We start from the raw sequence: 15984 nt of genomic DNA on the forward strand, positions 1-15984 counted from the left end.
GGCCTAACTCCAGGGCAAACAACCTAGACATGGAGGGGTGGGGGGTATTCGTTAGCCTATGGCTTACAGTTCTAGTTATAAACTAGTTTAAACCCCCATTAAACTTGTGATCCAGTTAACTGCCCCAATTTCTCAAAACTTCTTAAGTTTGACTCTCTTATAACAGGATTAAGCTAAGCTCACTATTTCTGTTGTGCTATAAAATGTGTTATATTTGTTTCTTAAAGATTTTTATGCCCCCGAAGGTGGGCTTATTAAAATCGCACCGTCCGTCCATCTGTCCGTCCGTCCGTGTGTCCGGCTCAATAACTTGTGTCCAGGCTGTAACTTTCCTTGTATGGACAGATTTTAAAATAACTTGCCACATGTGTTCGGCATACCAAGACGACGTGTCGCATGCAAGAACCGTGTCCCTTCCTCTAAGGTCAAGGTCACACTTAGGTGTTTATTCACAATGGAATGATGCTGTATATAAGGACACAGAGTATAGGTTGTCATGTCCGGACTGTAACTTTCCCTTGTATTCACAGATTTTAGAATTACTTGCCACATGTGATCGGCATACCAAGACGACGTGTCGCGTGCAAGACCCGTGTCCCTACCTCTAAGGTCAAGGTCACACTTAGTGTTTATTCACAATGGAATGCTGCATATAAGGACATAGAGTATAGGTCCGGGCTGTAACTTTCCCTTGTATGGACAGAAATTAAAATAACTTGCCACATGATGTGTTCAACATACCAAGACGACGTGTCGTGTGCAAGAACGGTGTCCCTACCTCTAAGGTCAAGGTCACACTTTGGTGTTTATTCACAATGGAGTGCTGCAGATAAGGATACAGAGTATTGGTTGTTATGTCCCGGCTGTAACTTTTTATACGCCCGAAGGGTCGTATTATGTTATGGCCTCCATCGTCTGTCCGTCTGTCTGTCCGTCTGTCCGTCCGTTAGCAATTCCGTGTCCGGGCCACATCTTGGTAACTAATAAAGCGATTTTCAAATAACTTTATACAAATCATCACTACATTAAAAGGATGTGTCGCGCGCAATTTCCAGGTCCATACCTCAAAGACTAGAATCACCATGGGGGTGCGTTAGCAATTCCGTGTCCGGGCCACAACTTTGTCACTAATAAAGTCATTTTCAAATGATTTTAAACAAAGCATCATAACATTAAAAGGATGTGTCGCGCGCAATTTCCAGGTCCATACCTCAAAGACTAGAATCACCATGGGGGGGCGTTACAACTTTATCACTAATAAAGTCATTTTCAAATAACTTTATACAAAGCATCATTACATTAAAAGGATGTGTCGCGCGCAATTTCCAGGTCCATACCTCAAAGACTAGAATCACCATGGGGGGGGCATTAGCAATTCTGTTTCTGGGCCACATCTTAGTTACTAATAAAGTGATTTTCAAATAACTTTATACAAATCATCACTACATTAAAAGGATGTGTCACATGCAATTTCCAGGTCCATACCTCAAAGTCTAGAATCACCATTGGGGGGACGTTAGCAATTCCATGTCCAGGCCATAACTCAAAGACTAGAATCACCAATGGGGGGTGTTAGCAATTCTGTGTCCGGGCCACATCTTTGTAACTCGTCCATTAGCAATTCTGTGTCCGGGCCATAACTTGGTAACTAATAAAGCGATTTTCAAATAACTTTATACAAATCATCACTACATTAAAAGGATGTGTCACGCACAATTTCCAGGTCCATACCTCAAAGACTAGAATCACCATGGGGGGGCGTTAGCAATTCTGTGTCCGGGCCACATCTTTGTAACTCGTCCGTTAGCAATTCCGTGTCCGGGCCATAACTTGGTAACTAATAAAGCGATTTTCAAATTACTTTATACAAATCATCACTACATTAAAAGGATGTGTCGCGCGCAATTTCCAGGTCCATACCTCAAAGACTAGAATCACCATGGGGGTGCGTTAGCAAATCTGTGTCCGGGCCACAACTTGGTAACTAATAAAGTCATTTTCAAATAACTTTATACAAAGCATCATTACATTAAATGGATGTGTCGCGCACAATTTCCAGGTTTTCACCTCAAAGACTAGAATCACCATGGGGGGGCGTTAGCAAATTCTGTGTCTGGGCCACATCTTTGTTACTAATAAAGTGATTTTCAAATAACTTTATACAAATCATCACTACATTAAAAGGATGTTTCACATGCAATTTCCAGGTCCATACCTCAAAGTCTAGAATCACCATGGGGGGACGTTAGCAATTCCATGTCCAGGCCATAACTCAAAGACTAGAATCACCATGGGGGGGGCGTTAGCAATTCTGTGTCCGGGCCACATCTTTGTAACTCGTCCGTTAGCAATTCCGTGTCTGGGCCATAACTTGGTAACTAATAAAGCGTTTTTCAAATAACTTTATACAAATCATCACTAGATTAAAAGGATGTGTCGCACACAATTTCCAGGTCCATACCTCAAAGACTAGAATCACCATGGGGGGGCATTAGCAATTCTGTGTCCGGGCCACATCTTTGTTACTCGTCCATAAGCAATTCCGTGTCCGGGCCATAACTTGGTAACTAATAAAGCGATTTTCAAATAACTTTATACAAATCATCACTACATTAAAAGGACCTCAAGCCGAATCTTCTTCGGGCGTATAATGCTCCGTTTAGCGGTGCTCTTGTTCTTTTATGGACAGATTTTAAAATAACTTGCCACATGTGTTCGACATACCAAGACGACGTGTCACATGCAAGACCCATGTCCCTACCTCTAAGGTGAAAGATACACTTAGTGTTTATTCACAATGGAATGCTGAATATAAGGACATAAGAATGTAGGTTGTCAAGTATGGGTGTTTTTTTTTATGTTCAGAGGCAATTTAAAATAACTTGCCATATGTTTTTGTTTGATCTTCAACTTTTCATGTACTGACCTTGTTCATAGGTCAATGTCACATTTGGGGGCATTTGTCACATACTGTGACAGCTCTTGTTTAGATTTAAAATAGGAATCATCTTTATGATAATTACAATAAACCATTTTTCATGTATCAAAATCAAATTTAAGTATGTATTTTAGCTTATTGAAACAAGCTACTTAAGCCTGTTAACCTTAAGAAGTTTCGGGAAATTGGCGCCTGGTGTTAAGCTGACTGTTCCATTTTGGAAATCCCATCATTTATTGATCAAAGCATTTTTGATGCGTGTGTGGTCTGTTTGTAATATTTGTGTCTCTTCTTCAGGGTCGTTTGTGTCTTACTTTGTTCCACTAAACCAGGTTTATACTTGAACTGTTGTAATTCTATTATTGATTAAAAGTAAAATAAGATAAAAACATGATTGGGTGTGTTTCTTGGTAAGAAGGAAGTTTTTAAAGTAGGGATGCAAACAAATCTTTAAATATTCAACTATTGGATAAAACGTTTGGTATTCAAATGTCAAAATCGGTATTTGAACAGACAATGCGAAAACTTTTTCTCCTTCACAGGACATTGCGACAGGTAAACACTTAAAGTTTACCTGTCGCAACAAATTTTTACCTGTCGCAATGTTACAAACAGTATTCCGTTACATCAGCCTTAACCTTGATTTTAAGCCTCTTTTTTAATTTAGTAATTCCCCATTGTTACAGGTTTAGATCTTTTTGGTTAGATTTGTCCTACAGTACTATAATAAATTACAAAAAAAGCTAAACATTATGTAAAAAAAAATTAATATTTGAATCTTATGTCATAATTTTTTTCTTCCCTTGCCTCCCCAAAAAAACTCATATCTGGTTCGCCTACCCATGGAACAGCTAGATCTAACTCTTTTTTTATTCATCTTTAAATTAAAGATACAGTACAGTTATAAAATGTAACAAATTGTACTACAAGTCAAACTCAGGCACAACATTTATGCAAAAACGAAAGTAGATTTCTTGTTATTGGCAATGTTAAACAGAGCGGAAAGAAAGTCAGCTTGGTATATTAATCATCATATTTAAATTAACACGATTGGCGGGAACCACTTCGCCGAAAATAAATACATACGGAATTTTGTAATTTCCGAACATTTCCGTAAAATTAAAGTATTATAGTACGAGCTGAGATCGGAACCTTACGCGTTTTATCGGCTTTTACGGAAACGGGGTTTACAAATAGTGATACACGGATTAACACGCTGAATAATCATGATATAATTGTTAAAAATAACTCTGAACATTTATTTAGAAACTGAAAGTAAATTTTCCGAAAATTAAATGGTGCTGACTGTAATTTTTCACAGGACATTGTGACCGACCAAAACAAAAGTTCGTCGGTCAAAATGGAAATCTACCGGACTGTCCGACGGACATTCACATTGTCTGTTTGAATATTCATTGTTTTTCTTGTAGAATAAATAAAAAAAAACTTATGTCTGCAACTGTGTTGTTGTGTATTTAGTTCTTTTGTCCAGTTTCAATGTTTGGAACCTTGAGAAAGGCTTAAACCACAGTTACTTGGTATTTGGACTGCATTTTTGGCCATTCGAGCTACCTTATTCGAGCGATTGGTCCCTAGGGTGATCTCTTGGACTGAGAATCATAAAAAAACGTGTTCAAATACTCTTATGATACACATAATAAACAAATAATTCACTTTTGGTCGTTTATTTTTACATATTAAATATTTTAAAATTTCATACAATCTTTATCATTCACAAGTTATGAAGGTTAGCGGATTTCGGATTGAGACATATGTATGGAAACGAGCTCAGATCTACAAGATTTTTTCAATAAAGCAAATGTATACGTCGCATGCATGTTCAGAAGGAAGGTATCTCCATGGTGCAATCGCTCTACAAGCACAAACTAATAGCGTTTTCGCAAATTTCTTTGATAACTCTCCCAAGAATACTGTTTATTTACCGACTCACAGATCTTAGCCAGTAATTTTGACCATGCACACCGGCCGGACCCGGCATGCGCTTTTCAAGTTTACGCGCGAACGGGAACCGGGGATATGTTTACCTCGTGACTGGTACCCGTCCGCGGGTAGAGCCAAAAAGTGCATGCCGGGTTCGGCCCTTGTGCATACTCAAAATTACTGGCGAAGATCTGTGAGTCGGTATATAAACAGTATTCTTGGCAGAGTTATTAAAGAAAATTGCGAACACGCGTCTAGTTTGTGCTTTTTGAACGATTGCACCTTGGAGATAACTTTCTTCTGAACATGCATGCGACGTATACATTTGTTTTATTGAAAAAATCTTGTAGATCTGAGATCGTTTCCATACATATGTCTCAATCCGAAATCCGCTAACCTTCATAACTTGTGAATGATAAAAATTGTATGAAATTTTAAAATATTTAATATGTATAAATAAACGACCAAAAGTGGATTATTTGTTTATTATGTGTATCATAGAGTACTAAAACACATTTTTTTATGATTCTCAGTCCAAGAGATCACCCTAGGGACTAAATCGCTCGAATCAGGTAGCTGGACTGGCCAAAAATGCTGTCCAAATACCAAGTAACTGTGGCTTAAACAGGATAACAATGCACTGAACATGCTTTATTATATTGTCCCCGTATTTCTACAATACTAGCATTTGGCTTTAAGACCAGTGACATCAAACAAGTTTATAAATGATTTTCGGTACATTTAAACTGTCATGCCAATTTATCATTTGAGGAAAAATTCACACCAAATTGGCATCTTGCCTGCCAATTAAGCTATACAATTTTGCTTCAATCGCTGTGATGATATATAACAAGCTGACTAAGTTCCTCTTAATTCCTTTTATCTCCTATCTACTCTCGAAACATTTAAAGATTTAGTAACAAAATCTATATTTTATTGATTGCTTAACAATGTTGAAAATGACAATTGTAGCAAACAAACTCGGACAGATAATCTTGTCTGCAAACATTGAAGTGCTTGACTATTAACTTGTAACCTGTATAAGCGTCTGTCGACTCATTTTTTGGAAATTCCAATGGTCTATTTTTAGACTTGTGCGAAGATGACAAACAATATAAATATGTTTACTTGATACTTGTATTCCGACAGCAGTAATAAGGAAATCATCGTTTATAGCATGTATAATAGTATTGATTTACTACAACTTCCATAATAATCATTTCGGTAATTTAGAATTTGATCGAAAAATGACTGAATATTCAAATATCAATTTTGCCATTCTTTTGCATCCCTAGTTCAGTTCACACACAAACCAGACTATTCCAAAGAATTTGTTGTTTGCTCTAGGAACACGAATGTGTTGTAAATATAAGTGCAAACTAAATTAATATGAACTCAATGTTTTGTGTTCTAGTACAAGGCAACAGACATGGTGTTTGATGGCCCCGGAAAGTTTGAGGTGGCCTGGACCCCGGTTGGCGGGAGTGAGACCAAGACCCAGGTGTTTGAGTTCAAGAATGGGGGTGGTTGTGGAATGGCCATGTACAACACTGACGAGGTACGTGTATCTGGATTATGTTTTGTGGAACATGATTATAAACACGTCGTATAGTGTTTTAACTCAAGTGATTTTCAAATATAATCCATTGTTATTTGAAATGGTCTAAAACTTCTCTGAAATATAACTCGAGAGAAAGGAAATATCATAATACATAATTTTACTGAATTATGTATAGCAGTCTGAACTGGTGATCGGTAAAACTTTCTTACTATTGAAGCTTTTTGTACAATAAAATTATAAACATATCTATCATTGCCTGTCACGTTGTATCCTACTTTCTGGATTTTATACGCTCTGCTTTCTTTTTAGTCAATCACAGGTTTCGCACACGCGTGTTTCCAGTATGCAATTATGAAGAAATGGCCACTGTACATGAGCACAAAGAACACAATTCTGAAGAGATATGATGGCAGATTTAAGGACATCTTTGAGGAAATCTACCAGTAAGTGCTTCAACAACAAATTTAGTATGTAAATTGATTTTAAAGCTGTGTGTGAAAGTTTGAATTAAATTTAGCTGCAGCCAATTGTATAAAGCTTGTTTATATTTTGGTTTCACGTTTATCCAAAATTGATTGGTCTTTTTGGAATACTAAGACATTATAATCATACTGTTCATGTTGCAAAAGTATATAACCTTTTTCATGTGTCACAGGCTATGTATAATTTTATGCCCCAACAATATGGAGGGGGGGGGGGGATATAAATTTGCCCTTGTCTGTCCATGCTTCTGTTGGTTCGGAAATTGTGTTGCCCAAAACTATTTCAGTTAGAGTCAAGAAACATTGGTGGAATTTCATTTTTGCAATTGGAGTTTTGTTTCCCGCTGCACTTTAAAAACACAAAGTAACGGCCCATGAAATAACAAAAATTGTTTTTCTGGACATGTGTCGCTCAAATCACCAAAACTATATTACCTAAAATCATAAAACCTTTGGGGAATGTAAACAAGGTGATGAAGATTTGAATATTTTTGGACATGTGTTGCTCATAAACTCCTAAACTTTATTACCCACAGTCATGAAACCTTAAGCGAATGTAAATAGGGTGAGAAAGCTTTGCACCTGAGGTTGCGTTTCCTGCTTCATTGAGTAAAATTAAAGTTATGCACATAAATGACCTAAAAACTAGCATTTCTGGACTAGACTCGCTCGAAACTCTTAAACTGTATAACCAAGTGTCATGAAAGCTTAAGCGAATGCTGTTAAGGTGATGTAAGTTGTTCACCTGGCCCCAATTTCTTGAAACTTCTTAAGCTTAACAGGCTTAAGTCGCTTATTTCAATTAGCCAAAATACATACTGAAAGTGGATTTTGATAAATGAAAAATGGTTTATTCTGATATCATACAGATTTTTCCTACATAATTTAAAAAATTATTAAAGAAGTAAATATAACACATTTTATAGAACAACAAAAATAGTGAGATTAGCTTAATCTTATAAGGGACTTAAGAAGTTTCGAGAAATCCGGACCTGGGATTTTGTTTCTCTCTGCGTTGACTAAAGTCCCAACATGTACCTGTATGCAGAAAATACTAAAATAGTATCCCTTCACTTGTGACCAAGTTGTCGAAATTTAATGATCCACGTTTATTGTTTTGAATCAGTTTCCCAGACAGAAAATAATATTTTAAAAGCATTTTTAGCAATATTTTACAATGTACAATATATATATATATATATGAATGCAATTACTGAGTATTTCATAATTACTTTTTGTAATTTGTAATACAGTTACCACTGTCTCTCCCCAGGGCCAAGTATGTTAAGGAGTTTGAGAAGCTTGGCATCTGGTACGAGCATCGCCTCATTGACGATATGGTCGCACAAGCTCTCAAGTCTAGTGGAGGGTTCGTGTGGGCTTGCAAGAACTATGATGGTGATGTGCAGTCAGATGTTGTTGCTCAGGGTAAGCTTGCAGATGGGAATCTTGTATGTGTGATGAAAATTCATATGATCATGACACTTGGTAAACTTTACTAAAGTGGTGCCATTCATATGTAGTGCACAGAATATTTCAGGCCCTTAATAATGAAATTTTGTCTTGTAGATTTTACAATGTCTGAATAAACATAGGCAATCTAAGTCGTAAATTGAAACTGTCTTAGTGTCAAGATTATTTTTGTCATTTTGCAATGTATTTGTGTTAAAATTAAACCAATATCGGAAGTTGTGAAGTTGCCTTAATAAAAACAGGCCCCCAGACACAAAGTAGATGTTTGTTTGAGCCATTAATGATGTTACAAAATCAAATGTGTATTTGGTTTAATATCTGTACATATATGGATCTAACAAAGTGGTCTGTTTCCCACCAGGATACGGATCTCTTGGTCTAATGACCAGCGTGTTGGTTTGTCCAGATGGTAAAACAATTGAGGCTGAGGCTGCCCATGGAACTGTCACCAGACATTACAGGGAACACCAGAAGGTAGGACTACATTTACCCTAGCAGTATCTAGATAAACCCTAGTTAGCTCCACTGGCCGAAGGCCATGGAGCTTATGTCGTCACAGATTGTCCGTCGTGAGTTCGTGCGTGCGTGCGTAAACTTTTACTTTAAACGACATCTCCTCTGAAACTGATAAGCGGATTTTGACAAAACTTCACAGGAATGTTCCTTTGGTGGTCCTTTACCGAAATTGCTCAAATGGTTCCGGTCCATTGCACAATATGGCCGCCAGAGCTAAAAATAGCAAAATCTTTAAACGACATCTCCTCTGAAACGGTTCGGCAGATTTTGATGAAACTTGACAGTAATGTTCCTTGGGTGGTCCTTTATTAAAATTGCTCAAATGGTTCTGGTCCATTGCACAATATGGCCGCCACAGCTAAAAATAGCAAAATCTTTAAACGACATCTCCTCTGAACCGGATAGGCAGATTTTGATGAAACTTGACAGAATTGTTCCTTGGGTGGTCCTTAACAAAATTGCTCAAATGGTTCCGGTCCGCTGCACAACATGGCTGCCAGGGCAAAAAAATAGAAAAACCTTTAAAGAACATCTTCTCAGAAACCGATGATCAGATTTTGATGAAACTTAACAGAAATGTTCCTTGGATGGTCCTTTATCAAATTTGCTTCAATGGTTTCGGTCCACTGCACAAGATGGCCCCCAGAGGTAAAAATAGAAAAACCTTTAAACGACTTCTCCTCAGAAACCGATGATCGTATTGCAATGAAACTTGACAGAAATGTTACTTGGGTAGTCCTTAACCAAAATAGCCCAAACAGTTCTGGTCTGCTGCACAACATGGGCACCAGAGCTAAGAATAGAAAAAAACGTTAAACTACATCTTCTCAGAAACCGATTATCAGATTTTGATGAAACTTTACATAAATGTTCATCGGGATGCCCTTTAACCAAAATTGCCCAAATGGTTCCGGTCCGCTGCACAACATGGCTGCGAGAGTTAAAAATAGAAAAACCTTTAAGGACTTCTCGTCCGCAGTCTTCACGAAAAACATTTTAACCTACTAGCCAGTTGGACTAGCATAATGGCATATTTTGCTAGTCCGAATGACAATCTAGTAGTCCGACTATTTTGCCACATTATAAAACTGTATGCTTGAGGTAAATACCTATTTCAATTGAGCAGCTTGCAGTTTGAGTAAACATTTCTTTATTATGATGCTCATGCAGTGATAGGGAGTGACATCCTTCTGTTGGGAATAGTGCTCCTTGTTTTTCAGAACCTATGGGTACTATGTAAAAACAAAAGGCATCTTGCTTGAATAGACTGTAATAATATCAACATGGTTAGAAAAGAAATGCCATGCTTTAATAGCTTTGATTACATTTTACTACTGAATTACCTCCCTTTAGTAGAAAAAAAATAATGTCTTAATTTTTCACGTATAGCATCTTTAAATAATTTTTAAACAATAATAATTTATGAGTAAACATATAAGCATAAATTTCTCACAAAAAGATCAATTTAAAAACCTTACATTTATACATAGGAAAGTATATATAGACTGAACATTAATTTTCGTTTAAGTGACATTCTGAAAGTTTATGAAACAGCTATTTTTAGTAACTTAAATGGCCGAAAAGTGTAAGTGAAACACCAAGTCGATTTTATCTCGTCAGTTCTTGTTCAGGTTAGATATTTGCTTCATAATCTATTCAGATTAAATGTTTATTAATTGTTTAACTTTTAAGCATTATTTTGGGTCGATATTTATAGTTTAAAGGAAAAACTTATATCTTAAACAGCGACAACGTGTCGCGAGTGGCAAAAGACCCGACATCACATCAGAAGTGAAAAAAAGATGGTCTTATGCAGGACTAAGTGGATGCGTGTTGAATGCTGCTTGTATAAATATATTTTGATAATCAGTAACTAGTGATTAAAATCGATATCACTTAAGTTAAAAACTAAAAAGACAGTAAATGCTTATATTACTTCAGGTTGAGGGTTCTTTTCTGTTGTTGTTGGTTCTTGTCGGTTTTTAGTGACAGCGATTATTTGGAACGTCTCGTCGATTTCCAGATAATTTCCCGCGGAAAAACAAGCATGGCTGCGAAAAGAAAACGTGAAAATGACTCAGTAACGGGTTATTTAAAAGACGTGTTGCCATTAAAAGTCGCAAAAAACAATAATAAACGTCTCCATTTCCATTTGGAAAACAATGATTTGTAATTTTTAGCTCGCCTGTCATATGACAAGACAAGATTACATGTTAGTCAATCGTCAGTCCACAAATTGCCTGCGTCACAATTTTGACATAATCTTTATGAGACTTAATAACAAGGGTCATCTCAACAAAATCTTTGACAAAATGGCCCAAATGGTTCCGTTCCGCTGCACAACATGGCAGCCAGAGCTAAAAATAGGAAAAACCTTTACACCACTTCTCCTCAGAATCCGATGATCAGATTTTGATGAAACTTGACAGAAATGTTCCTTTGGTGGTCATTAACCAAAATTTGTTAAATGGTTCCAGTCCACTGCACACCATGGCTGCCAGAGCTAAAAAATAAAAAAAACTTTATACGACTTGTCGTCGAAACCGATGACCTTTTTTCGATAAAACTTGACAGAAATGTTTGTTTGGTGCTCCTTTACTCAAATTGCCCAAATCATTTCGGTCCACTGTACAACATGGCAGCCAGAGCTATTAAAGTAAAAAATTTTTTTAAATAACTTCTCAAAAATTGATGATTGTATTTCTATGAAACTTGACGAAAATGTTCGTTAGGTGGTCTTTGCTTGAACCTTTTGGCCAGTGGAGCACAGGCACTGATGTGCCTCTTGTTTTATATTTTATTGGTGTTTTTTTCAAAAGTGGCTCTTTATCTTTTTTCCTTCTATTAGTCTTTGATTTGATTTTGCAGAGAAACAAGTTTTGATATTAAACATGATGATAAAATAAATCAAGTTCCGTTGTCCAGGATTTGCTTTCTTGTCTTCGAAAAACTTGCTCATTACAATATCAAGTTGTCTGAGGACTGTAATCATACATGTATGCAGTTGTCGTTGGTCGCCGTCATACAATGTATGCAGTTGTCGTTGGTCACCGTCATACAATGTATGCAGTTGTCGTTGGTCGCCGTCATACTATGTATGCAGTTGTCGTTGGTCGCTGTCATATAATGTATGCATTTGTTGATGGTTGCCTTCATACAATGTATGCAGTTGTCGTTGGTCACCGTCATACAATGTACGCAGTTGTTGATGGTTGTTGTCATACAATGTATGCAATTGTTGATGGTCGCCGTCATACAATGTATGCAGTTGTTGTTAATCGCTGTCATACAATGTATGCAGTTGTTGTTGGTCGCCGTCATACAATGTATGCAGTTGTTGATGGTTGCCGTCATACAATGTATGCAGTTGTTGATGGTTGCCGTCATACAATGTATGCAGTTGTTGTTGGTCGCAGTCATACAATGTATGCAGTTGTTGTTGGTCGCCGTCATACAATGTATGCAGTTGTCGTTGGTCGCCGTCCTACAGTGTATGCAGTTGTTGTTGGTCGCCGTCATACAATGTATGCAGTTGTTGTATGCAGGTGTTGTTGGTCACCGTCATTCAATGTATGCAGTTGTTGTTGGTCGCCGTCATACAATGTATGCAGTTGTTGTATGCAGTTGTCGTTGGTCGCCGTCCTGCAGTGTATGCAGTTGTCGTTGGTCGCCGTCCTGCAGTGTATGCAGTTGGCGTTGGTCGCCGTCCTGCAGTGTATGCAGTTGTCGTTGGTCGCCGTCCTGCAGCGTATGCAGTTGTCGTTGGTCGCCGTCCTCCAGCGTATGCAGTTGTCGTTGGTCGCCGTCCTCCAGCGTATGCAGTTGTCGTTGGTCGCCGTCCTCCAGCGTATGCAGTTGTCGTTGGTCGCCGTCCTCCAGCGTATGCAGTTGTCGTTGGTCGCCGTCCTCCAGCGTATGCAGTTGTCGTTGGTCGCCGTCCTCCAGCGTATGCAGTTGTCGTTGGTCGCCCTCCTCCAGCGTATGCAGTTGTCGTTGGTCGCCGTCCTACAGCGTATGCAGTTGTCGTTGGTCGCCCTCCTCCAGCGTATGCAGTTGTCGTTGGTCGCCGTCCTACAGCGTATGCAGTTGTCGTTGGTCGCCGTCCTACAGCGTATGCAGTTGTCGTTGGTCGCCGTCCTACAGCGTATGCAGTTGTCGTTGGTCGCCGTCATACAGCGTATGCAGTTGCCGTTGGTCGCCGTCATACAGCGTATGCAGTTGCCGTTGGTCGCCGTCATACAGCGTATGCAGTTGCCGTTGGTCGCCGTCATACAATGTATGCAGTTGCCGTTGGTCGCTGTCATACAGTGCATTGTTTGTTTGAAAGATGTTTTCATTTTGTTGAGCCTCTTTACTGATCATGCAGAGCAAGGGCCTGATTTTTTTTTATCTACCCCGCATACACTTGAATATTTTTTTTGCTTAGGTGAAATATTAAATTTGGGTATGATTAAACATTGTTAATGCTGTTTTGATAAACTTCAAACAGATGGTATGGTTTACTGACAACAGGGTCATGGTGTACAGTAGTTTGAATCAAATGTCTCTTGTGTCTTTATATTCTAGATTGAGGTCAGTGTCCCTATAAACTAGTTTAAGGTGAATGTCTCTATAAACTAGTTTAAGGTGAATGTCTCTATAAACAAGTTTGAGGTAAATGTCTCTATAAACTAGTTTGAGGTCAATGTCTCTGTAAACAAGTTTGAGGTCAATGTCTCTTTAAACTAGTTTGAGGTCAATGTCTCTGTAAACAAGTTTGAGGTGAATGTCTCTATAAACAAGTTTAAGGTCAATGTCTCTATAAACTAGTTTGAGGTCAATGTCTATAAACTAGTTTGAGGTCAATGTCTCTTTACACTAGTTTGAGGTCAATGTCTCTTTAAACTAGTTTGAGGTCAATGTCTCTGTAAACTAGTTTGAGGTCAATGTCTCTGTAAACAAGTTTGAGGTCAATGTCTCTATAAACAAGTTTAAGGTCAATGTCTCTATAAACTAGTTTGAGGTCAATGTCTATAAACTAGTTTGAGGTCAATGTCTCTGTAAACAAGTTTGAGGTCAATGTCTCTTTAAACTAGTTTGAGGTCAATGTCTCTGTAAACAAGTTTGAGGTGAATGTCTCTATAAACAAGTTTAAGGTCAATGTCTCTATAAACTAGTTTGAGGTCAATGTCTATAAACTAGTTTGAGGTCAATGTCTCTATACACTAGTTTGAGGTCAATGTCTCTGTAAACAAGTTTGAGGTCAATGTCTCTAGAAACTAGTTTGAGGTCAATGTCTCTATAAACTAGTTTAAGGTGAATGTCTCTGTAAACAAGTTTGAGGTCAATGTCTCTATAAACTAGTTTGAGGTCAATGTCTCTGTAAACAAGTTTGAGGTCAATGTCTCTATAAACTAGTTTGAGGTCAATGTCTCTGTAAACAAGTTTGAGGTCAATGTCTCTTTAAACTAGTTTGAGGTCAATGTCTCTGTAAACAAGTTTGAGGTCAATGTCTCTGTAAACAAGTTTGAGGTCAATGTCTCTTTAAACTAGTTTGAAGTCAATGTCTCGATAAGGAGTTTTTTTATCTTTAGATTTACGGGAGATTTTTCAAAAAGTTGGGTAAGGAGGAGGAAATAAAAATAAAAATAAATTGCATAAAATGTCCCGAAGGAGAATTAAATAAAAATAAAATAGATTTTTCTCCGATTTTTTTTATTTTTTAAACCTTCTTATATCATGAAGACAAAACACACCTAACTTGTGTCAGCTATTTCATAGACTGAACAAAGGGTGAAAGATCACCATAAAGTTTCAAAAGCATAATTAAAAGGTCCTTTTAAAGACTGAAAATATTGTCCTCAACACTGTCAGTTCGCTTATTGCAAACTAGTTGTATATATTTGTTCGAATGCATCTATGCATATGTGGTGCATATATTATCAACCCATAGATTTTATGAAACATGTCAGTGTAATAAAGAAGTTTAAATGGCCATTTCTAACCTTTTGCCCACAATATAAGCATATCCTTTCCATTGTGAAGTATTCAAACATTGAACAAAGTTTCAGACACGGTATTAAAGGAGGTCAAATGTGTTTTTCTGTCTTTAACGAAATAGCACCGTGACAATTTACCGTGATGTGGTTTTTATATAGAAAATATTACCAAATAAAGTCCAAGCTCTGATGGAAATTCCTCTTCACTTCAAAGTTTGACAGGGCTTACGGATACACAGACATTCAAAATCTACATTTATGTACTTCACCAAAGAAAATTCGGGAGCATTAAGATAAATTTGACAAGTGTTATATGTTTCAAAAAACCGGGTCTAAGAACTGATTTTAGAATCAGTCCTGAACAATATCCTTCCTATTCCAGCTATGCCCGTTGGCAATGAGCAACCGATCAGTATAACTTCTTGCACTGACTGCCAAATATCTTATGTTCAGATTTTTTTCTGTCTTATCGGAAACACACACTATGTTATTATTACATCATTTTCAGTATTCTTTAACGATTTAAATTGTAGATCATTATTAAACTAATTAACAACTACGAACGTATCACGATACCTTGTGTTTTTCTCTTCAAATACATATGTGATCGTGAAGTAGTGTGTTCAATGCTCCTCAGAGTCAAATTTAGAAAAAAATATCCATTTTGACTATGATGAACACGATATCATTTTGCAGTTTATGTTTGTCAGCAGCTATACATTTTTGCGCTGTAATCCAATTCATTCTTGTTAATATACGACGTGCGCCAATGACTTTTAATGGACAATACAACCCACGAATTTCTGTTTCCTTATTTTGCCCGGAAGTTGCGCAATCATTCCACGAATCGCGAACAACATACTGAATCTACAAAAAAAATCACAATAAACACGCTTTAAGTTCTCCCCGGTTTGATTTAAATAAAGAAACATAAACATCGGAACGTCTTTGTAGTAAAACCTTTCAATATAGCTGCAGAAATTGCGAGAAATAAGGGGTATGAAATCAATGTCTCTAGAAACCAGTTTGAAATCAATGTCTCTAGAAACCAGTTTGAAATCAATGTCTCTAGAAACCAGTTTGAAATCAATGTCT

The 15984-nt window shown here is 37.4% G+C and overlaps 1 protein-coding gene across 1 annotated transcript in view; it reads left to right on the forward strand.

Annotated features, from left to right (window-relative positions):
* Positions 1-15984, forward strand: part of LOC128206979 (isocitrate dehydrogenase [NADP], mitochondrial-like) — a 30416-nt gene that overhangs the window by 10278 nt on the left and 4154 nt on the right. Inside the window, exons 5-8 of the mRNA XM_052909745.1 lie at positions 6294-6437; positions 6750-6883; positions 8196-8350; positions 8757-8869. Coding sequence (XP_052765705.1) covers positions 6294-6437; positions 6750-6883; positions 8196-8350; positions 8757-8869 — 546 coding nt within the window. The remainder of the gene's footprint in view (positions 1-6293; positions 6438-6749; positions 6884-8195; positions 8351-8756; positions 8870-15984) is intronic.

The sequence above is a fragment of the Mya arenaria genome, chromosome 10 (assembly GCF_026914265.1).
Source record: "Mya arenaria isolate MELC-2E11 chromosome 10, ASM2691426v1".
In the NCBI taxonomy this organism is placed as follows: domain Eukaryota; kingdom Metazoa; phylum Mollusca; class Bivalvia; order Myida; family Myidae; genus Mya; species Mya arenaria.